Source organism: Sceloporus undulatus, chromosome 2 (assembly GCF_019175285.1).
Source record: "Sceloporus undulatus isolate JIND9_A2432 ecotype Alabama chromosome 2, SceUnd_v1.1, whole genome shotgun sequence".
Classification (NCBI taxonomy): domain Eukaryota; kingdom Metazoa; phylum Chordata; class Lepidosauria; order Squamata; family Phrynosomatidae; genus Sceloporus; species Sceloporus undulatus.
Window position 1 is genome coordinate 150897183 of NC_056523.1, and position 23688 is coordinate 150920870.

General features: G+C 44.1%; 1 protein-coding gene across 12 annotated transcripts in view; it reads right to left on the reverse strand.

Annotated features, from left to right (window-relative positions):
- Window positions 1-23688, reverse strand: part of SSTR2 (somatostatin receptor 2) — a 46555-nt gene that overhangs the window by 15758 nt on the left and 7109 nt on the right. For 3 of the 12 annotated variants that reach the window (XM_042452623.1, XM_042452626.1, XM_042452622.1), the window contains exons 4-6: window positions 17895-18027; window positions 17219-17323; window positions 8156-10678 (exon numbers count right to left, since the gene is read on the reverse strand). The exons of 1 other annotated variant lie outside the window; for it this stretch is intronic. In XM_042452623.1, the coding sequence (XP_042308557.1) occupies window positions 9453-10571 (1119 nt within the window). In that variant the 5' untranslated portion in view covers window positions 10572-10678; window positions 17219-17323; window positions 17895-18027 and the 3' untranslated portion in view covers window positions 8156-9452. Of the gene's footprint in view, window positions 1-8155; window positions 10679-11911; window positions 12053-14095; window positions 14143-17208; window positions 17324-17894; window positions 18028-23688 lie in introns of those variants that run through there. 8 more of the 12 variants (XM_042452634.1, XM_042452631.1, XM_042452624.1 and 5 more) reach the window with 7 other exon arrangements.

Sequence of the window (23688 nt, forward strand, 5' to 3'; positions counted from 1 at the left end):
TTTTTTGCGGGGGGGGGGGGGGGCCTTGTTGTTTTCACTTGTAACTCTCTGGTGTTTCCCCGTCTTTTGTCTTTTTTTCCTTCCTAATGAAAATCATGAAGTGAACGAAGAAATCATTACAATCAGCAGGGTGATCAAATGTCATAACCACAAAAGAGGACAAGGCAGCACCACAAAAGGTAGAACATTGAAGAAAAATGTAGGACATTACAAAATAAAAGCCAAAAACACTAGTATAAATATAAATTCATTCCATACGTCTTATTTACAGTTATATTTTATACGCCGCATTTTATTATGTACTCAACTGTATTTTTCTGATCAACTAATCTTTGTTAAAATGCCTTGTTGGCTTGCAATATGCTTATAAAACTCTGTGCAAGACAAATGCTTAAAATTGCACTTTACTAGCAGCAAACCCTTGACTGAACATTTAAATTATTCTTTTCACTTGTCCATTGTGCTGAAATTAAGGGGGGGGGAAACCTTTCAACATTTGCTCTGTTTCCTCAAGCAGCTCACTGCCTGGCATCACATTTCATGTCCTTTTTGCCTTAGAGAAACAAATGCTCCCTGAACTCTAGAGGTGAGTCTTTTCTGTTTCTGCTCCTAGGAAAAAAAGAACTTTAGAAGGATCCATTATTGTTGTTGTTGTTGTTATTGTTAAAACATAAGCTGTATTCTGGGAAAGGGGAACATCTGGTTACTCTGTCACAGTATCCTTCAATGTGTAGCACTATGAGCTTACATCTGGAAGCAGACTGAGAGCTGCTTCCTTTTCTCTACGATTCTCCTGAGGCATGTTGTTTCCAGAGGCCCCATTCTACCTGCTTTGTATGCCATCCTGAGATCTATGGGTATAGCATAGGATGTAAGTATTTAAACAAGTAAATAAAATAATGGTAAGGTCATTCCTGCCTTCCCAAAAAGTGTGATTTTGTGTGGCTTCTTCTTAGGTCTCTTTCACACAATACCATTTTGATACCAAATCAATACATGATACATTACAGCAGTTTGATACCAATCAAAGTTTATATCATTGAATATCATAGTCAGGATCATCCATGCAATAATACTGTATGTCTGATTTTTACGTATGGTTGTGAAAGCTGGCAAAGAAGAAAGCTGGCAGGAAGAGGATCAAGTCATTTGAAATTTGAGAAGAGAGAATGCGATTAAAAGAGTTCTCCAGAAGCCATGGACTGCCCAAATGGCCAAGAAATGGGTCCTAGGGCCAATCAAGCCCAAAGTCTCCCAAGGCAAAATGACCAAACTGAGACTGTTGTATTTTAGACATAACATGAGAGGATATGACTCACTGGAAATGACAATGATGCTTGGCAACGCAGAAGTCATATTCAGGGGGAGTTGTGCTGGCCATACAGCAAAATACAATAACATCCAAAATTCATAGAACAGCAATACCTGAAAACAACAACAAAAACAACATCTTGACAAAATGTAGGCCTGTGACTCTAACATCACCCCTTTTTTCTTCTTCTCCTGTATGCTTGTTAACATCTTTGCATGATGACAAAGCCAGTGGAGTGTTGAAAGCTTGCATCATGTGTTTTGTGCATTTTTGACTGGCCCAATAAAGGTACTGCTGCTTTGTGGATTTCGGATTTTGACTAAGCAGAAGACAGCAGGAAAAGAGGAAGAATACACTAAAGATGGATAGTCTCAATAAAATAAACCACAGCTGAGCAGGACTGTTGACAATAGGGTGACTTGGAGGACTGTCATTCATAAACTCACTATAAATTAAAGCCAGCTTGAGAGTAATTAACAACAATTGCTTTAAATGCCATGGTTCCTGCCTGGGATTTGTCGTTTTGTGAGATGTTTAGAATTCAAGACAAACTACAAATCCCAGGGTTCTATAGGATGAAGGCATAGCAGTTAAAGTGATATTAAAGAATTATAATTGTGTAGTTTGAAAGAAAGACACCTGAGTTAGTCACATCCTTGCAAAAATGTGGAAATAAACCTGTATTACTCTCCTTTCCACCACTTGGGTGTGCTAGAGAACTAAAACCATGGAAAGTTGTTAGGAGGACAAATTGCCTTTCTGGCAATTACATGCTTCCAGGAGGAAAAGACTTTAATGCAAACACTTCTTGAGATAGGAATGGGGAGGCTCTTGTTTCCAAGCACTAACCACTGTAAAGCAGTAATTCTTTACAGTTGGAAATGCCTGGATACAGTGAGGCCACTACTCTCAGGCCTGGCAAGTAAAAATGCCACTGGCAGAAGACAGAGTTGTGGACATTTTCAATATGTTGTTATTATTTTAACATCCGCAGTTTACTTTTTTCTTTAAAAAATGATCGACTTGTAAGCCTTCAGTAGTAAATTTCAGAGCAGTGGGTGCTGCTGTCTCCCATGTCACTGGGATAGAGAATCCACTATAGGCTTTAGCCAGGACTTTAAAAGAGCTGTCAACAATTTCAGTTTTTGTCACCTTGGACAGCTCCATTAAAGTTCAAATTAAAAGCCTGAATGAATTATCCAACCCACTAACATGGGAGCCAGCAGCCACCATTGTTTCAGAATACAGAATTACCAGGGCCAGGAAGAATCGCCAACAACAGTCATCCTGCAAGACAGGTATAATTAACTGAATGGACTACAGGAGAGCATGTGGGTAATTTTAGCAAAACCAAATTGGCCAAATGAACAAGCCAAATGGAGCTTTAACTTTCAGGAGACCTCCTGTACCTTTGAGAGATCAAATTTTGAAGACTAAATTTCAATGGACACAAAATATTGGAAAATTCTTTGAGTAAAACGGCAACTCATCAGTCTCTTTGTCACCATTTTTTTCTTATCTCTAAACTGAGAACCCTCTCCTCTCCGTGGCTTGCCAAGTCCTATTTCCTGTCCAATGAGATGGAAGACACTTCACCTTGCATAGTCCTGTTGTCCACTCCTTCAGTAGATCTAGCACTAGATCTTGCTTGCCTAAGGAACAAGACAAGTGTCCCATTCCCAATCTACATAAACAAGCCACCTAGAGTTGTGAGCAAATCTTACTTCAGTAATAGTGGCATCTTCCACTGCCTTGAGGCACAAGGGTATTTTAAGGGACCCAGAACAGGATGTACAGTGTACAGGGCTCTGTTTTCCTGTTCAGGAGGAATAGCTGGGATGTTGCCAGCACAGACTTCAGTCAGTTGCTTTGCTCTTAATAATAGTACTAAGCACATAGATGTTTGCTGTTCACTTATTCAAATCCTGGCATCTGACCCTACTGAGCAGTGTCCCATCTCTTTCCATTACTGTTGAGAGTGTCTGTTGCTTTCCATTGCCTTTCTACAGCCCAAGGTTCTCTGTCTTTCTTTCATTTTGTGTTGCAAGATCAAGCCAAGCAATCATTGCATGCAATAGCATATGAGATATGCAAAACTGAGTGGGAAGGCATGGCTGTGTTAGTTTGGTAAACAGATCAGTGCTGAAGCAAACCTCTTCCACTCTGCAAATAAACTCCTGTGCCATCTACGACATACTAAGCCACTAAAGCTCTTTGATACAACATGGCCTAAAACATAGGCTTAAAAAAATCACTGGGCTTTATCAGCACCTAGCAGCCATGAGATGATTTTTCATCTTAATGTAACATGCTGTTCTCCTGACTAATCCTTAGTGGCATATATCCTACAGAGTCCTCACAAAGCCTTAGTTAATATTTACTTCCTTCGATAAAGAGGACACTGGGATGCACGTCCTCTCTGACTCCTAAAGAGATAATCAAATATCCCCAACATCGGAGGCACCAAATGATACAAATATGGATGTGCAATAGGTGAAGGGAAACTCTCATCCTCTGTTTTCTCCAGTCTAAAAGAGAATGCTGCAAACACAGCATTACTGCCAGAGGAAAGAACTGAAGCATCAAGTAGAAGTGATATGTCAAACCACATCTGCACCCTATAGGAAGAAGAGTGGCTTTCCAGTCAACAACCTAGAGATAAGAAGTGGCTGTAGAACCACCTTTCCCAACTCGATCCTCTTCAGATGCAGTGGATTTCAGCATCCTCTTACTCTGTCAGCTAGGAGCAGTAGTCCAACAAATCTAGGTGCTCCAGGTTGGGAAGATTAGTGTAAAGCAGGAGTGGGCAAATGCCAATGGCTGGAGGGCCACACTGGCTTCCAGAAGACCTTGCAGAACCACAGCTGTGTCATGTCCTCACCCTGGCTTCTCCTGGATTTAAAACAGATGGGGGGGGGGGCAAATGTGGAAAAAATGCTCTGTACACCCTCAAGGGTGCTTGAGGGGGTACTTTTAGTTTTTAAAAAGTGAGAGGCTCCTAAGGCCCTCAAATCAGACTTAGCCCACACTTTCCCTATCCTTGGGGGTAAAAGGAGTAGCAGTGGTTGGAGTAACAGGTCTTTTTCATACTTTGACCTGGAATTGAGATTTAGGAAAAGGTATTGGGAAAGGGGGGTGTTTTTTTTTTTTGGACTACCACTACCAGAATTTCAGGAGGGATTCCTCTTCAAACTAGGTCACTGGCCACTGCAAGAGTTTAAATACACATACGCACAACCTTTGGCCACTTTTCAAGCTCTGGGTAGGACCCTGGTCTGTTTGTATATCTAGCTGCTGCCAAAAGCTTTAGGAAAAGCCCTAACAGCAAGTCTTCACTGAACTCCGAAATATCATTTAGATTGGGATCTAGAATAAGGGACATACCATTTTCCTTTGTGAGGCTTAAATTAACCTTGTGCCAATCAATTTTTTAAAAAATCTCCATCTCACTGTTGCTGATGCAGAAGAAAATGGGGAGGGAAAGAATGTGTAACAGAAATGAGTGCATTGAAAACCATATATGTGGTTCTTTCCAAATTTAAAAAAAAAATGGGGGAAATGCAGGTTTTGATTTTCCTGCTCCCCACTTTGTAAAGTCACAAGAGGGAATCTGATGGTTGCTATTTCTCTTGTTAATTTTAAGACAATAAACCCTCCTGGGTGTATTTTGTCAGATAGATAGATAGATAGATAGATAGATAGATAGATAGATAGATAGATGGTCTGTTATGGAAATATAAAAGCTCAACTGGCTAGATGATGTAAATCCACTTTCTCTCTCTTGTATAAAAGTACAGCAGGGAAGTTCAAAGTGATGCTTCAGAGTCAAATGCAGTCCCCAAAGTTGTTTTTGTGGGTTCTGACACCTGTCAAGACTCCTGTGGAGTTGCCTTTTTCTAGAGGAGGAAAACAGATGAATGGACTCTTCTGGAAGCCTCTGAGAAGTAAAAAAGGTTTCAGGGGGCCACGTACTGTGTAACATACCTTTTTTGACAAACAAAAAGTGGACCTCTAGCCACATCAACCACTGTTTTTGTCTTCAGGGCATTCTGTGCATCCCCCAGATGGTCCAGGGCAGAAAAATGGCTCTTGGACTTGTGAGAGTTGCCCACAGTCTGAGCAGAGACTACAAAACCCTCAAAAAACAATGAAACACAAAAGTCAGCCCCACTGTGTTCAGTAGAACTAATTACTTGGAAAGCAACCATAGCTGTGGAGCCAAAGATTTGAACACTGAATAAATAATGGATGGTATTAGAGAAAGAGACAGAGGTCTATGTATATCTATATATGTATCACACACACAAGTGTGTGTGTGTGTGTGTGTGTAAAACAATATCTCTCAAAATCTATTATGTGTTTCCTATGTAAACATGTCTATCTCTAGTTTAAAAAAACAATCCAGATATTTGGACAAGTCAAATCATAATGTACAGGAGCAATTTCTCAGTTCTCGATGGGACTGTATTCATCAGGTTCATCTGCTCAGGGCTTCATATACCTATCTAGGCTTGCCATATCCCGGTAACAACCGGGACTATCCTGGATTTTTAGGGCTTTGCACGGTCCTGTCCCGGCTTGCCCTAATTTCCCGGTTGGCCACCCGCGGCTGGCCGGGGGCACAGCCACGCAGGGCTCCAGCCTCCCTCTCCTTTTATAATGGAGAGGGCGAGCACGCTGCACTGCGCAGGAGCCTGGACAGGGGGCGGGCTCTGCCAGTTTGCCCTGCCCTCATTGGAGGTGGCACTGGCCGCAGCCTCACCAAGGCCTTGGAGGTGGCTCCGTGGTCAGAGCTCCGGACGTGGCCCCCTCCGGCCTCAGTGAGGTTTTGGAGGCGGCTCTGCGGTTGGGGCTCCAGCCGCTGACTCCTGCCTCAGCAAGGCTTTGGAGGTGGCTCTGCGGTCAGTCCCCTGGCCACAGCCTCCTCTGGCCACAGCAGAACCACAAGGGGCCCGGCCAGCTGGCTGGGCCCCCAAAAAGGAGGCCACCATGACAAGGCCTCCTTCAGGCTCCAGCGGAGCAGCAGCAACTAGGCAGCATGAGCTTTCCTAGACAAGTCTACTTCCTCAGATGCATCCTTCAGTCAGGACTCAGGTACAATATCTTTGAATTCTACTGTTGTGTGCCTTTAAAAAAAAATAATTGTGACTCCTAGTTGGTTGTGTCCTCCATTTTTCTTGAATGTCCTACATTTCAGTAAAATTTTGTCCTACATTTTTTTCTACGTTTGTGGTAACAAATTATGGCAACCCTACCTATGACTGACAATGGAATTCATAGCACAAAGCAGGGATTGTGGTGGTCCTTTGCCATCTGCAGCAAGTCATAAAATGTAATACTCTATTCTTAAATGCCCCAGAACATCACTGATAAAACATGCAAACAGTCTTGCATCAAAATGTTTCTCACAAAGACAGGAAGTGTATAATAATGTTTCCCACAGGCGATGCTTTCTGCGATAGAGACTGTGTCCTACAGATCACCAGAGTGATGGAAGTGGTGGGTGGGGCAAATGAGAACCATCATTTGTTAAAGAAGCTAGATTCTGCAACCAGGAAACCCCAAGACTTGAACTAAAACAAATGAGATTGCTTAACCTGTTTACTTTTAAAATTTATTAAATTATGAAAAGGCTTGGGATTTCTGGAGAGGTATTTGGGTGGAGAAGAGAAAGAAAGACTAGCAACTTCTAGCATGCAGGAGAAATAGGGAGCAATGGGAAGAACAGGATGCTCAGTGGAATGATGAGGTCATGCTTCAGGGGAGTTAAAGGAAAACCTTGTTGTTGTGTGTCTTCAGGTCCTTTCTGACTTATAACAACCCTAAAGCGACCCTATTATGGGGTTTTCTTGGCATGTTTCTTCAAAGGGAATTTGCCATTGACATCCTATGAGGCTGAGAGAGTGGGACTTGCCCAAAGTCACTCAGTGGATTTACATGGCCGAGCTAGGATTTGAAACCTGGTCTCCAGAGCCATAGTCCAACACTCAAACCACTACACCATGCTGGCTTCTAGGAAAACCTAACCACTTCTTTATTCCCCATCCTCTGCTGTCCTGGGTATTCTCTCAGTATGACTTGTCTCCTTTCAAGCAGAATTAGAAAGTCTCCTTCTTTTTACTCAGAGCAGGTGAAAGCTAAGGCCTGTTACAGACTGCCAAAATAAAGCTGCTTCAGGTCTCTTTGGAGGTATGCTGTTTAAATGATGCATGCACCCTAAGAATCCAGAAGCTGCACCAAAGCTGCACTCCAGTGCTTAGGACTGGAGTGTGGCTTTGGTGCAACCTCCGGACTCTTAGGACTCATGCATCATTTAAATAGCATACCTCCAAAGAGACCCGAAGCAGCTTTATTTTGGCAGTCTGTAACAGGCCTAAGATCTTGGGGGGTTCCGCACAAGATGCCAGATTCTGAAACAGAAGTCATTTTTGAGCGATTTCCCCTCAAGAGTCTCTCCCACCTGCCATCCCCAGAATTATTAGCTATGCCACAGATATACCTTTGGCCAGTTTAACCCTCAGGTTTCTTTTAGATGGAGGCAGGAGGACAGTTTACAAAAGACCTTTCCATGCCCAGTCTCATCTGCAAACTGGTTGCTTTTCTCCCCCCCAGTTGGCTTGGTTTGGTTAGGTTCTTTAGGTGGGGGGGGGGGAGACACCTAGATTTGCTCATTAGTATGTCCCCCACTCACCCAGAAAACTAATGAGTAGCCAAACAGCTACCAAAGGTAATACTGCTCTGTCAATTGATCTGTGGTGGCTGTTTCAAGACCCTCACTTAGCCATCAAGTAGTGAAAGGCATGTGTGAGTTCACCCTAGCATAATGACAGGGAATAACAGGAATGGCACTGTGATTCTGTTTATTTTATCTGTATTTCAAGACTAGGCCATGATAAAGAAGAAGGAAAGGGAGTTTTAAATCCAAGGTTCACTACATTCACTGTTTTGGCAAAAATTAGTGGATTCCTTGGAACAATTTCAAATGCCACAGTGTGTTACATAATACCTTCCTTAAGCTGCAAAAGCTGAGAACAAGAGCCAGCCGCATGAAGCAAACTAGAGGATCCAAAAGATTACTCATGATATTGTGATATTTTGATTGTTCCTAATAAAGGTATTGCCTGACATTTGGCATTTGGCAGATGCTACAGAAGTCTTAAACTTTTGGCAATTCTATCTTGTCAACAAAGGTCCTTTCAGTGGGAAAACTATTATGTAGAAGGCAAAGATACAGAGATAGGGCAATACACATATTTCATATAAAACCATAGTAAGGGATACATTCTAGTCATATATACTAGTTTATCTCCTGGCACTATCCATCCATCTATCCCACCCACCCACCACCAACATCAACATGCTATATACTTTCTGTATTTTTCAGTATCCCTGGTTCTCTTTCAAAGATCCCATTCCATTACTTAGCCCAGAAACAAGAATGAGATAGCAGTTATGTAGTTACTATTCACCTCACCGCCCTTATGAGTAGCTCTATAACTGTGTGAACTTTCATTTTGACACATAATGCATGGATTCAGTGTTTTGCCTGTTTGACAAGCACATAGACCTAAACTTTCAAAGCACCCAGAATTTGGAATGGCAAGTGTTCAAATGATCTGAACTTGATGAAAACTTCAAATTCTGAACTTCTCATCAACTCAACACTTGGAGGGGTGGTGGTGGTTTTAATGTTAAAGTTTCAGCCAAGTTCTTCCTTAAAAAAAGGTTTTAAGTCAAATATTGGAAATGTAACATTTGAAAGTGTAGATTTTGTGTGCACCACAAGTCCTGTGAAAGTTTGTTTGTTTTAAAGATCAGATTAACTCAAATGGGATCTGGGATAGAGATCACCCTATGCTCAGTCACACTGTGTATTCAGACATGCATGTACTGCTGCACACACACCTGCATGTTTTTTAAAGTCTGTGATCCTCACCGTGTACTTCTCCTTTTGAATAGTATCCTTAAATCCAGCCTGACTTTAGCCACTGAAGTGAGTCTGTTCTTGCACCAACCCAACCCTTCCATTTCCCATTCCCTTAACAGAAGGGTCAGAAAGGTTCTTGACCTGACTTGTGGGGGCTGGTTGCCTTCTGTTGAAGACACAGGAAGGAGATGAGGGGACAGTTGCACAGATCTTTCAGATGCTGGTCTGAAGGTCTCCATTCAGCAATGTCCTCTGTGTTTCTGTAGCCTCATTGAGCCTGGACTTATCCTGCTTGCTGTCACTCCTGTCAGTTTCATCCATGCCACTGACTTTCACCAGGCAGAGGACATTCTGGAAGCTCTTCTTGAAGTTGTCAGACAAGAAGGCATAAAGGATGGGGTTGGCACAGCTATTGGCGTAGGTGAGAACCACTACAAAGTCAAACATACCCTTGAGGACAGGTGTTGGCACAATCAGAACAGAGACTGATGAGACATTAAAGATGTAGAAAGGCAGCCAGCAAAAGATGAAAACAGCAACTACAATGGAGACCATCCTGGTGACCTTCTTCTCTGATTTCTTCCTCTTAGAGGAACCCACCCTGATCCCAGAGGATTTCACCTTGATAATGATGAACAGGTAACAAAGGCAGATTATGGTGAGGGGGACCAAGAAGCCCAAAATAAAAGCATAGATGATGAAGCCAGCATACCAAGCACCAGATTCATCTGGCCAGATCATGGTACAACTACTTCTCCCGTGGTTATTGCTCACCCCAGCGTATATCATGATGGGCAGTATGACCAGAAGGGAGATCCCCCAGACAGCTACATTGACCATCTTTGCTGTTCTTGGCCGCCTCCATTTGGCAGATTTTATGGGGTGTACAACAGCAAGGTATCTGTCCACACTCATAACTGTGAGGCAGAAGATGCTGGTGAACTGATTAATTCCATCCACGGTCATGACAACCCGGCAGATGGCTTTCCCAAAGGGCCAGTGAACCAAAGCCACCTGCATAGCCAGGAAAGGCAATCCCAACATGAATAGTTCATCAGCTATGGCCAGGTTGAGTATATAGATGTTGGTGATGGTCTTCATCTTGGCATAGCGGAGAATGACATAGATAACCAAAGTGTTGCCACACAAACCCACAATGCACACCACAAAGTAAATGAAGGTAAGGACGGCATTGCTAGTTAAGTCATAGTGATGGCTTGTCATGTTGACAGAAGCATTAGTGGCAGATGTCTCTGGGGAGAAAGGGTCAAACTGAGAGGAAGGAGGAGTCCAGAAGGCTGTGGTGTTGAGCAGCTCATTATCTAGGTCCATGATGCAACTGCTTGTCACTGGAAAATGTCAGCGAAATGCTAGCCTTCAGACAAAGAAATCTGTCATGGCGATTGATCTGAGTGCAGTTCAAGATGAAATACACGGATCTAGAATCCAAGCACAGAATAAAGAAGGTTGTTGTGTTAGCTTAATTTGGATCACCACACCAACCCACCACCATTCAGTAGACAACAATCAATATTACCTTCTCAAGATCAGTTTTCCTTTGAACAGAACTGTCACTATGGACAGAATGGTAAGAGCCCATTTTTTCCTGATATGTACTGACTTGGGGCCAGTTTCAGGAGTACAAGACAAGATATGGGGCAACTGATGCGCTAACATTTTCCCAGGTTAATCACTTTATTTTGATGGGCAAACCAGAAAGTATTAATTTAACCCCTTGATTGCTGAGACACTCTCAAAAACATGCCAGGGGCCCTGAGGGAGATAATTTCAGTATTGTGCTGGTCCTCAGAGACAACTATAGGCATCACTCAGTGGCATCACTGCAGTTGTTGTCATACAATGCAGGAGGGGACTGCTCTGCCGTTCCTCCATCCATCCATCCATCCATCCATCCATCCATCCATCCATCCGCCACCCAACCCAATCACTATGGCCTCCAGAGTACCCATTCAGGGTTCAGCGATGCAGAACTCTAAAGGGAAGGTGCACACACACATGTGTGCACGCACACACACACAGCAGCCGCTGCTGAGGAATATACAATAGCAAGTACATTTCTATAGTGCTTATCAGTGAACTAGCACTCCTGAGCAGTTTACAATGTGTAAGCCAATTGCCCCCAACAAACTGGGTACTCAGTTTACCAAGCTATGAAAGGATGGAAAGCTGAGTGGAGCCTGGAACCTTTCCTGGGATTGAACTCATAACCGTATGGCTGCAGTACTGGCATTTAACCACTGTGCCATCAGGGCTCCTTAAGGAAGTCTTTGGAGAGCCCTTTTATGGTCTGGCATGTTTGCTGGAGAGAAGAAAAGGGAGGCAATGCCCTTTCTCATTAACCCGTACCACTCCTACTGGGTGTGCTGCCCCACCAGGTGTACACCGTCTTCTGGGGTGTCATCCAGTGTGGTCTGTACCCCCCACACTCCCTAGTGACACCTCTGGAATCTGCCACTATCTGTTACACTAGCCTTGCATAGCCTTCAACCACACCATCAAAATTGTCATTTCCAAAGAGGCTGGACAACCATCTGCTGGTGACACTCTAGCAGGCATTCCTCATTGAGGAAAGAGTTGGATCTGATAGTCCATGGGACCCCTTCCATGGAGACTCTGTGATTTTAAAGCACAAGGGTCTAGCATAGGCTCACCATTGAAAGAAGGGATGAGAGAAACACTTTTCACAAAGTCCTTATTCTTGTACCCTCCCCTTCTCCCTCTTATTCTGACTCATGCTGCTCCAGGAGGTCCACCAGCCCCTCTCAGAGCAGATTTTCAGGAAGCAGGAGGGGCTATACAGAGAGAAAAAGAAATGGCAAGGATCAACTTCTTCTAACACAAGCACAACCTCATCCCACCACTACTCCTGCATAAAACTTATCTCCCCTTCTGTCTGTCTCTAAATTTCTGTCTGTCTCTAAATTTCTAGCATTGCAGTCACTTAAAATGTTAGTCGAGAATTTAGAAATAAGAGTTTAGACATCCAAAGAAAAGGAACAGACAAATTGAAACGGAAAGCAAACACAGAAACTATAGACATTCTAGGTGTGAATGATTTTCACACTCTCTCCAGTGCTGGGTGGGATGCGGGCAGTGCTAGAAATTTTGGGAGTGCAGGAAAGTTTTATTAGGGGGGGGGGGGGCTGGCAATGCCCACATTTTGTCCCTCTGTAGCTATATCATGGAGCAGGACTCTGATAACTTATGATTTTAGATCCAATCCAACAGCACACACTTTATCCCAATAATGCTTGCAATCAGTTTATAGGGTAGGTTAATACAAAACTTGGAAATAATGAGTTACTAGTAACATTGTTACCCATAACAAGCAATGTTACTTTATTGGCAAGACGAGTTATCATTTCTAGTTATTTTCAAAAGTTACTTTTATAAAGGTATTTCAAGAGAAGTTTTGACAGGACTTTTCCCAGGACTGATGCACCTCAAAAATTATCAGAAAATAATGAGAAAACAAAGAGCAGAGTAATATTAAATGATAACAAGTTACCTTTTTCCGTTATCATAATGAGTAATAGCAACTGGTTACTTTTAAAAATCTTTTTAAAAAATCAACGTAATGTTCAGAAACTGAATAAGTTTTTGTTAAAAAGTAACTTTCCAGGCTCCAGGGACAACCTTTGCCCTTCCAGTGTATTGCACTTCATCTCTCAGAAGCCCCAGCTAGCATGATCAAATGAGCAAAGATTTGGGGAACAGAAGGCCAAAACATATGGAGAATAACCCAAGACTGAGAGCCCCTACTCTACAGTTCTTTGGGTTCTAAATGATGCTGAACCTCACGGTTATTTGTATGCAGAAGTAAAACTGGCAGAAAGGGAGAATATTCGAGGAACATTCATCTTCACCAACTCAGGACACTATCTTTAACTCTTCATATGAAGCCAGTCTTTGTGATTCAAGGTTGCAATCTATAAGTTGGGGTGGCACCTGTTAGCTTTTTTTTTCTATCACATTTCCTGTTCTACTTTTAAAAACCCAGATGTGAAAATCAGAATACACATTTTTGTTTACTTTTTAAAAAAACTGTTCTATATGCTACAAACTCCCTCACCCATAAATGCATTCAACAAACAATTAGATGGATTAGGTAATTATTAACTGATAATAAAGAGTGAGTATTATATAACATTGACTAAGGTTACAATCTTCTACCAATTTGTCTGGAAATAATCTCCACTAAAGACAGTGGGACTTATTTCTGCGGGTCTTATCACATTACGGTGCTATGGCGACATAGTGACGTAGCAACATCACCAGCTACCATGCCCTACTGTGTTCTGGCATCGTCCTGCCATCATAAATGTGCATTTTTGTACACTGGAAATAATCCATCAATGATCACTTTTCACACCATCAACCTGTAGCTTTTTTGCTGCAGAATTCTGATCCTGGTTCCTTCTATGAGAACTGTATTACTGGGTGGGATGCGGGCAGGTTGGGGATTAGCATAGCATCTTTTCACCATGACAGCATGGCAGCGAAACAAATGATCCCCCAAAAAGTAACAGTCATGAAGCTGGGGGTGAGATAAGCGAGGAGGCTATGAGGTGGCTACTGTGAAACAGATATCCATGTGTGGAGCATGCTAATGGTGAGATTACGCAGAAAAGTGGCAAGGTGCAGTATCCCTACCATGAAAGGCTGGAGTGGATTAACACGGTATAAAGTTCTATGATCTAAAAAAGGTATAGCGGTATATAAATAAAATAAATAAAATTAAAATAAATAAATAATAACACAGTATAAAGAAGATGTGCGGTAAGGCCCTGAGTAGACACATAAAAGACAGCTGTGTCAAAGTAGCTCTTTCGTACCTGTATCTTGGGCTGAGGAGCACAAGCTCAAATCTTTGCGTTCTTATCTGAAAAGAAGGGCATCACAATCCTGTTCAGAATACTAAATATTCCCAATTCAGATCCGGTAAATTGGCAGTTTTTTTCCTGTTTATTGAATTTTTATTGTCACTGGGCTCTCATCAAAGGGTATGGGATTGGAGACAGAGTTAAGCATTTTTTACGGTCAATAAAATTGATGCTTTTTAAAATGTGTGCTCAACTCTGTGTTGCAGAGTGTGTATAACCTGAAGCTTTTAGGCCTTAACTCTTTTTCTACTTGATGTCAGTTGAACATTGATGTCTAAAGCTTTGTTCGACCACTGACGTAAATACAATTGCTTTTCACCAGACACCGCTGTGCTATGCATTCAGAGAATTGCACTTGAAATCACACAGTGAAAAGGGGAGGGGCACTCAGAAAATCAAACAGATATCAAATTTAGTATTATTACTATGTTTTAAAAAATGCCCCTTTGCCAAGGTGCATCCCCACCACCTTTGATGGTTTCTCTGATCTACCAGGTCTCACATGCCAGCCTTCTTAAGGCTGTTCCATCCAAGCATATTCCCCCTCCCCCCTTTGCTTGTTGCATACATTGCAAACTCCTTTGAGATCTTAAACAGAGTAGAACTTGCTGCTTGTTCTGGCAGTCACAATTCTCTCGATATGGCCTAAGAGCCTCTCGTTTTTCATGATGGATTTGATGGATCACATCAAATCAAACTTTAAAGAGAAAAATGAAACCACGGCAGTGGAGGGAGGGAATGTGGGTTAATGCTTGGGTCCCCTGAAGTGAGGAGACCGCTCTGCCTTCAGTCACATAACACACTTCCCTTAGATGCTTCCAGTTCCAGCACAGAGTCTGTGGGCAGTTTTGGATGCTGGCAGAAAAAACGGGGAAGGAATGGCAATGAAATAGCTGGGATGCTAGAAAGGAATATTTTATTTTGTTGCATCTGTTACATAGTTCAATGTTACATTTACAGCCCACATTTCCTCCATGGATTCCAGCAAGAATAGCATACTTGGTTCCCCAACCCTACCTGCTATTTTAGCTTCATAAGAGTCTTGATAAGTAGGCCAGGCTGAAAAATAGCAAGGTTACCCATGGATGCTTATCACAAAGTGAGGATTTGAACCTAGGTTTTCCCACTGTCTAACTACCCCAGCTATGATCTTCACACTATCTTTGGCTGCATCCACACTGCAGAAATAATCCAGTTTGACATTGGTTTAACTGCCATGGCTCAATGCTATGGAATTCTGGAAATTGTCATAGAATCATAGAGTTGGAAGAGACCACAAGGGCCATCCAGTCCAACCCCATTCTGACATGCAGGAACTCTCAATCAAAGTACCCCCTTTGACAGATGACCATCCAGCCTCTGCTTAAAGACCTCCAAGGAGGGAGACTCCACCACTCGCCGAGGGAATGTGTTCCACTGTCAAACAGTTTGTTGTGGCACCAGAGCGGAGCCCTAGTACTGTGAAGAATCTGGAGACATGGAAGCAACCTGGTCTCTGCTCCATTCCTTGTTCAAAGGCAGCCAAAAAATCTCCCCAGTATTGCTTTTGAGGAATGGAGAGACTGGTAAAGCACTCCGCACATGGAAAAGTGTTCTAGAGATGAAAACACCCCAACCAGGAGCTTTGGTAAGAAAAATTTATCTTACAAAACAAAGTAACGCACCAACAGGACCACGTTGGTCTACTGCTTCAAGACAGCCCTGCCCCAAATGGGTGCACACACCTCCCCACATCACAGTGCAACAACATGCTGGCTGGGGATCATGGGGATTGTTGTCTGAGATGCCAACAGTGAATAGAGAGCCAGAAGCAACATAAGCATATCACCTTATGGTGACCCTCGTGTGTTCCATGGGGTTTTCCTAGGCAGGGAACGGGTTAAAAAGGCTTCGGAAATATTATCACTATGAGTGGTCTCCTATTGCATAGACCAACAGAGATGTGAAGGAGTGAGGCAGACCTATCATGGCTAGCTTGCCACAGCCATTCACTTGTGGCCATGAGAGAGAGAGAGAGAGAGGAAGGTGAAGTTTGAGCCAGGGATGGCTTGGCTGGTTGCCCTACTATTCCTAGCTCTCTCTTTCAGCGCCTGGGAGGATCAACAGGGAAAAGGTGGCAGTGGGCTGGCAAACAGATGGCGAGAAGTCAAGAGGGTTGGTGGAGAAGGGGGAAGCAAATCTATTTTTTTAAAAAGAGCCTCTCTCATCTGACAGGTCTTGTTTTGGAAGGGTCCCTTCTCTGCAATGGGCAAAGCTCTAGCTGTCACTGTGAACCAATGAGACAGATGTGAACCAGAGGGACCTTTGGAGCAGGTCCAGAGGAGGGGGACCAAAATGGTGAAAGGTCTGGAAACTGGAGATGTAGGCTCAGAGGTGATATGATAGCCCTGTTTCAAGTACTGAAAGGGTATCACACTGAGGAGGGAACAAGCTTTTTTCTGCTGCTCCAAAGAACATGACCCAGAACAAAGAATGCAAGCTCCAGGAAGAGCCTCCAGGGATTTGGAGTTTGCTGAGAAAGAGGTACCAGAGCTCTCTGAGCAGAGGAGGTTCAAGACCTCGGCAAAGCCCTGGGTGACCTTGGGCGAGTCACACTCTCTCAGCCTCGGGGGAAAGCCTCAATGGCAAACCCCCTCATAGAATCCTAAGTTGGAACAGACCCCAAGGGCCATCCAGTCCAACCCCTTCTGCCATGCAGGAACTCTCAATCAAAGCATGCCCGACAGATGGTCATCCAGCCTCTGCTTAAAGACCTCCAGAGGAGGAGGAACAAACCTTGCCAAGAAAAACCCAGGCTAGGATCGCCCTAAGTCGGAACCGACTTGAAGACACACAGCAAACCCCAGATCCCACACAGGCGTTTAAAGCGATGCCAGACCACATCCTGTCCACAGTGCAGACGCACCCTGAGAGGAGGCTTTGCTCCGGCCAAGTAGCCAGCAGACCCTGTGCTCCCCCTTTCAAACCAAGTTATCTCCTTTGGATCCACCTTCCTCCTAAACAATTCCCAATTCCCGGGCATCGGTGCCTTTCTGCCCCCAACCTGCCTCCCTCCAGAGACTCACAATCACTCACAATCTCGCTTTCGTCGCGGTTTCTCCTCCTGTTTTATTAGTTTCCTCTCCCCCGATGCTCACAGAGAGAGAAGGGATGAAGCCCAGAAGCCACCGCAGGAAAATCCTTGGCAGGGAAGAAGGAGAAGGAAAAGAAGGAGGAGATGAAGATGATGATGATCCCAGAGAAAGATTGAAAGAGAGAGGGAGAAGGAGGGAGAGAGGAAAGGGCAGTGTGGACGTATGCGGTGCTGCTTCGGGATGATCCCCCTCCAAGAGAAGGAGAGCGCAGGGAGCAGCGGGTGCCAACCTGGAGCGTTTGGGCAAAGTGGCAGCAGCGATGCAAGAGAGGCAAAGGCAAAGACGGAGGCTGGGGGGCTCTCTCTCTCTCTCTCTTCCCTAGAACCACGCCCCCCCAAATCTCTCTCCCTCCCCCTCTGGGCCCAAGGAGGGAGGGGAGGGGAGGGGAGGCTCCATCAGGGACCACACATTGGGCATGACAGCCTTCCCTTGGCAAGGGCATGGCAGCCCAAAGGAAAGGCTGCCCTCCTTTGGCAGCCCACCTCCTCCATCCCAGCCTTCTGCCCAGGAGGAACCCCCCAAAGTCCTCCAATCTCAGCAGGACTAGGAAGCATGGGCTTTTCATTTACAGGAGTGCTAGGAGGAGCTTTCCTTGCCCAGTGTCCAACATTGCTCACTTTGCGGTGCCTTCTCCTCCTTTATTCTTAGGGCATCTGGTCAGCCTGGGTGACCACAGGTCCTCCTTTTTCCAGGGCCCGTCCTCTATGCCAGCCTTCACTCCAGGAGGAACTCCAAAAGGCCCTCCTCTCTCTTGGCAGCAGGACAAAAAAAAAAAAGAGAAGCAGCATCATGGGTCTCTATTTATCTAAAGCACGTGGGTTTATTTTTAGGGGAGGGTTTGCAGAATTGCAATGTTTTCCATTTTTCATTTTATAGTGCCTTCTCCTCTTTTAGGGTTAGGTCAGCCTAGGTCCTCCTTTTCCAGGGCCCGTCCTCCATTCCAGCCTGCTGCCCAGGAGGAATAATAATAATAATAATAGGAATCCCCCAAAGGTCCTCCATTCTGAACAACAACAAGAAGAAGCATTGATTTATATTTCCAGGAGTGGTTTTCCCCCCCATTTTGGAATGCCCTCTCTTTTTCAGGGGTGTCCTCCATTTTGTGGGGCCTTCTCCACTGGCTGACCCTGAGCAAAAAGGGAGGACTCTCTGGGGAGGAGTGAAGCCTGTCTTGACCAAGTGGGGCAGGGAAAGGAGTTAAAGACCAAAGCAGGAGGCTCAATATAAACAATATAGATAGGTTTTTTGTGGCTTTTTCGGGCTATGTGGTCATGTTCTAGAAGAGCTTTTTCTTGACATTTCGCCAGCAACTGTGGCTGGCATCTTCAGTGAAATTCTCTGAAATATAGATAGAGTTCTTTCCATGTTGTTGTTATTGAATGCCTTCAAGTCATTTCCGACTTATGGAGGCCCTATCATGGGGTTTTCTTGGTAACTGCCATTGCCATCCTCTGGGGCTGAGAGAGTGTCACTTGCCCAAGGTCACCCCATGGGTTTCTGTGGCCGAGCTGGGATTCAAACCCTGGTCCCCAGAGTCATAGTCCAATGCTCAACGCCACTCAACGCCACTGGATCTCATGACTCTTCCCATTCCTTGGCTCAAATAGTGCTCAGAACAGGGACTGCGGTCAAGAAATCAGAAGAACACTAGGGCTGGGAAAGGCAGCTCTGAAAGAACTGCTGGACATGATCCTCCAAGTGTAAACATATAAACCTCAACACCAAGGGAAGGATCATCCAAGCCACTGTGTTTTTCCATCACTATGTACAAATGTGAGAGCTGGATTGTGAAGAAAGCTGACAGAAAGAAAATCAACTCCTTTGAGATGTGGTGCTAGCGAAAAATATGGAGGATACCATGGATGGCCAAGATGACAACCAAATGGACTCTAGAAGAGATTACGCCTAAGCTTTTCCTGGAAACCAAGATCACTAAACTAAAATTGTCATACTTTGCCCACATCATGAGAAAAGTACAACTCATTAAAAAGCCAATAATGCTAGGGAAGGTGGAAGGCAGTAGAAAGAGAGGAAGACCACATGCCAAATAGATGGACTCAAACCCTGGTCTTCTAGAGTCTTGGTCTAACACTCAACATAGTACACCATACTGGCTTTCATGTGCCTTAATCTTCTCCTTCATATCCAAACAAAGTCAGAAAGAGATGTGAAATGGAATAGATCTCCAGCTTCAGGTCAGCTTTTCTCCAGAGGGGAAAATATTTATGTATAGACTTTGGTTATGCAGGTTTACCTAACAGAATCTTCTTGCTGCTTCCATTTTTTACAGGAAAGAGAAACCCCCTTAGGACTTTATCACATGTCAACCTATGTGCTTCCATCCCAAAAATGGTTAAAGTGCTGACATCCCACAAAAGCAAGCCCATTTGCTATTGGTTATCACACACAGAGCACAACAAGGGGTTAAAAGCACATTAAAGTGGGTCCAATGCAGATTTGGCTATCAAAAGGAGTCACAGAAATCCCCATTGCCAGCTTAGAAATACCTTTTCTGAGCATGCTCAAAACTGTCATTTCCACAAGTGCCCCCCCCCCCCTCCCCCGGGGAGGGGGGGGGAAAACCCTTTTGCCCAAAAACCCCCCCCCCCAAGTGTTTCCCTTTGCAAACTCCATAAGCCTGCCTGATTGCATGCCCTTCCTTTTCCAGGGCATGTCCTCCATTTCTCCCTCCTGTCCAGGAGGACTTCCAAAACGCCCTCTCTCTGCCTTCTCCCCCAAGCTCTTCCCTTAATTAAAGCCTGCAAAGAGGAGGGAAGCAGCAAAGTGAGGGAAGTGTCTGTGTATCCCTTTAAGATTCTCCCTCTTTGGCACAGCAAGGCAGTTTTGGAAATCAGGAAACCGAATGCATCTGGAGGCTTGCGTTTTCAGACAGTGTGCATTACCTGAAGGGAGTCAATTCGCAAGCAAAATAGAAACATAAGTCCAGTAGTTTTGCGAATTTGCTTATTTCCCGATTGACCTCACATTCTCCCTAGATTCTGTCTGGATTGCGTGAAAGGTCATGTGGAAAGCAACTATGAAGTTGTCCCTAAATCCTGGATGACCCTGCATTGGGACCACTGTAACCCTCCAATTTTCCTTCATGTGAAAAAGTCCTTAGTCTTTTGCACTTGGTTGTATCTCAAGACCTTTCCTATTGTCAGCTTGGTTTGTCTTCTGAAAAAAAAAAAAAAAGAATTATAAAATTACAGAAAACTGCCGATGAGTAATGGAGTTGCTTGACTGGCCAAAGGCAGAGACTACAAATGGTTGCTCAATGCAGGGGCATCTATTTGATCAAAACAAGGAGAAGCACAGCCAGTAAGCAGGGCTGGCTGTTTTCACTTTTGGACAAGGCAAATAAATGAAAAGTGTCAGGTACCGTATTAAGTTGCTTCTCCTCCTCCAGCCTGTAGGCAGAATAAAAAAATTCTATAATTCAGAAAAGTTTTCAAAGTTTCTGAAATAGGGAGAAAAGGAATATAATCTCTCTTTACATTTTTATGATAGATATATTTCTTGATCATCAGTGCACTCTTGGGTGATTTGTAATAACACTAGCCCATCTCTATTTTTATGATGAACTAGAAAAAGATGGAGTATGTAAGGGAGAGCCTTGTCAGTGCGAATGAGTTGTCATGAAACATTAAAACTTTCCAGTGTTAGCCTTTTAAGCTATCAGTGTCTAATATACTGGGAATGATGCCCACCAGCCCAGACTGTATCTATATGAGGGCTGTATCCCAGCTCCAGTATGCAGCATCCTGCCCTGGTTTGACCCTGCTAATATCACAATTGTTTTAATCTGAACTCAAACTGGTCTTAAAAGCCATACAGTTCCTACCCCACCCCAAAGTCACCTCGGTACAAAAGGGTGTTTCTGCCATGTTCATGTGTTCATTATTTTAGGTCACACGATCGCAGCAGCTGCAAGGTTTTTTAAATCCATGCATGCATGAGCATATTCACGTATCGACATATCCACATTAACCAATAGCCTTTCTTGTTTTCCCATCATTCTTATCATACACCTGCACTCTCATTGGAAAGCATGCATACAGTATGTGGGAAGTTACCAGAACCATAGCTGGTCTTAGCCTTCACACATTTTCCTCCTGTGCCCTGTAATGGAGGATGCAATTGCCCTGATCCTCTTTGCACACATTCACTGTTTGGTTTTTGCCTTACTGCAAAAGACTACAGTATTGTGGAGTGTGAATGGCTGACATTGCCCTTTGTAACCAAGCAAGAGACATCTCCTGTGACTTTGTGCCAGGCCTTTGAATGCTAGTAGTGCCTAAATGTGTTTTTGGGACTGGTATTGGGTGCAGTAGCTGGGGCCATTCCTCAGAAGCCCAGATACTTTTGGTGCTGGTGGGTTTACACATGCAGGGGCAGTGAACTTTACCCAACCATACAGAAGGAGGACATGATCACGAGGCAGTCCATCCCCCATGGGAAAAAAGAGTCGCTTTCACCATTTGGATGCTTGCAAATCGTTGTGTTTATTGGCTTGCAGCCAACCAGTTTGGCCTCAGTTGCTCAACAACAGCAGATATTTTTTATAGAAACTTGGCTATGGAACTGGTGTTTCTGATATGCAATTGGTGCTTCTACAATACAAGAGGCATGTATTGTAAGGGCAACATTTCAATTCCATTTAGATAGATTCATATATTCACGTAAGCTGTCATCACACCTTCTACAACCCCCCACCCCTTTCTCTTTGCAGAAAATGGATGGCTTCTCTCTTTAGGGATTTCTGCAGGTGGAGGGGGAAGTTGGTGAGTGTCATTGCCAAACTGTTTCTCCACTTAGACAAAGTGGAGAGTTTATAAACAGAAAGGACCCCTACATCCTTCTACAGGAGTCTGCAGATCATGCAGGTCACTTTATTGGTGCAGAAATCAGTTGGAGTGGGAAAAATCATGATTCCCACATTTTCCAGAACTCTGCTATATACGAGACTTGTGCAGGCGTGGTCTTTGTTCTCTGGGAACCCAATGATGACTAGGGGCATGGGCAGCAATTTGGTCCACTACTATTCAAAGAATCGGGAATATCCTATTGGAAAGTGGCTGATGAAGTCATATCTGGGTACACTGACAGAGAAACAGGCATAATTCAATAAACACCTAAGTCTTGTGGTTGAAGTGTGGTTGAAAGTGCATTTGGTCATGTGAAAGCTCAGCGGTGATGCCTGACTGCATCACTGGAGGTTGCAGTAGAGGATTACAGAGTCCCTTCTGTAATTACTATGCGTGTCATTTTGTACAACAGTTGTAAGACAAGGGGCCAGTTGACTGCAAGTACCTCAGGGATTATGCACCAGTATGTGCTGGACAGATCACCAATGGAAAATGATGAAGATAAGAAAAAACTTGAAGAGGAGGCTGTTTATGGACTGAGAAGTTGTAGACTGAGGTTCTCTTTCATCTGGTTTGCTTTTGCGGTGGTTAACAGAGATGCTTCTCCCACTGATTGGTTGTGTGGTGGTGGGTTGCCTTGAGGTTTTCCCCTTTTATTTATAAAGAGCTGCTAGTTGTAAGAATTCTTTAAAAAAAAACCTGTTGTACACTGTGTCTTCACTGTTGTTAGGTGAGGGTGCAATGCTGCTCTTTCCTCATTTTCCAAAACAAAAATTCTAACCCAAAATGTTCACTGCCTGTACTTATAATTTTCCTGTGAAAAGGAATATCAAATCACAATGTTTCATTGATTCAAATATTGGCAGTGAAGTGGTGCTGTGAGAAACCTTTGCCACCATTGTTGAGTATACTGGCTCCATTTACAATCAGTATCTTGCATATGCCAGCATTTAGGAGAAGGAGAGATGTTTAACCTGAGGTGGGTGGGCATTTTTGATCGGCACAACTATTCCCAACTCTGAGACTAGTGTGGATTGGTTGTGGGTTAGCTTTCCCCCAATCTCTGCTCATTCAAATATATGCATAAATGTTTGTTCTGGCGGAAACACCAGTAGCTGTTGTCCAGTGGGTGTGCTGGAACTGGCTGCTCATCTCCACACCAGGTGACACCTTGGAGGGGGTGAATACCCAGTGGGGTGGTCACTCCTGTCCATTTCAAGACCCCTACCCCACCATCCAGGGTAGCTCTGCCATACATTGGCTGTGGCTGCTGGTAGGAATGGGCCAGCAGCTCCTTCCAGACATGGGGAGTAGTCTCCTGGTCAACCAGTAGCTCCACTAGATCTGGGAAAGCCTGTGGGTGTCAGCAGGAGCCCATCCCACCAGCAGTCGCTGTTAGGAAAGGGTTGCCTCCCAGGTCTGGATGCTGGGCAAGTGGGAGAGAGAAGTGAAAAATTCCTGCCCAGCCAACCCACCTGCCAGGCCCAGAAAGAGTTTTGAGGTGGCAATAAGAGGCCACCCCTGCCAGTGGCCGCTGGTGGGA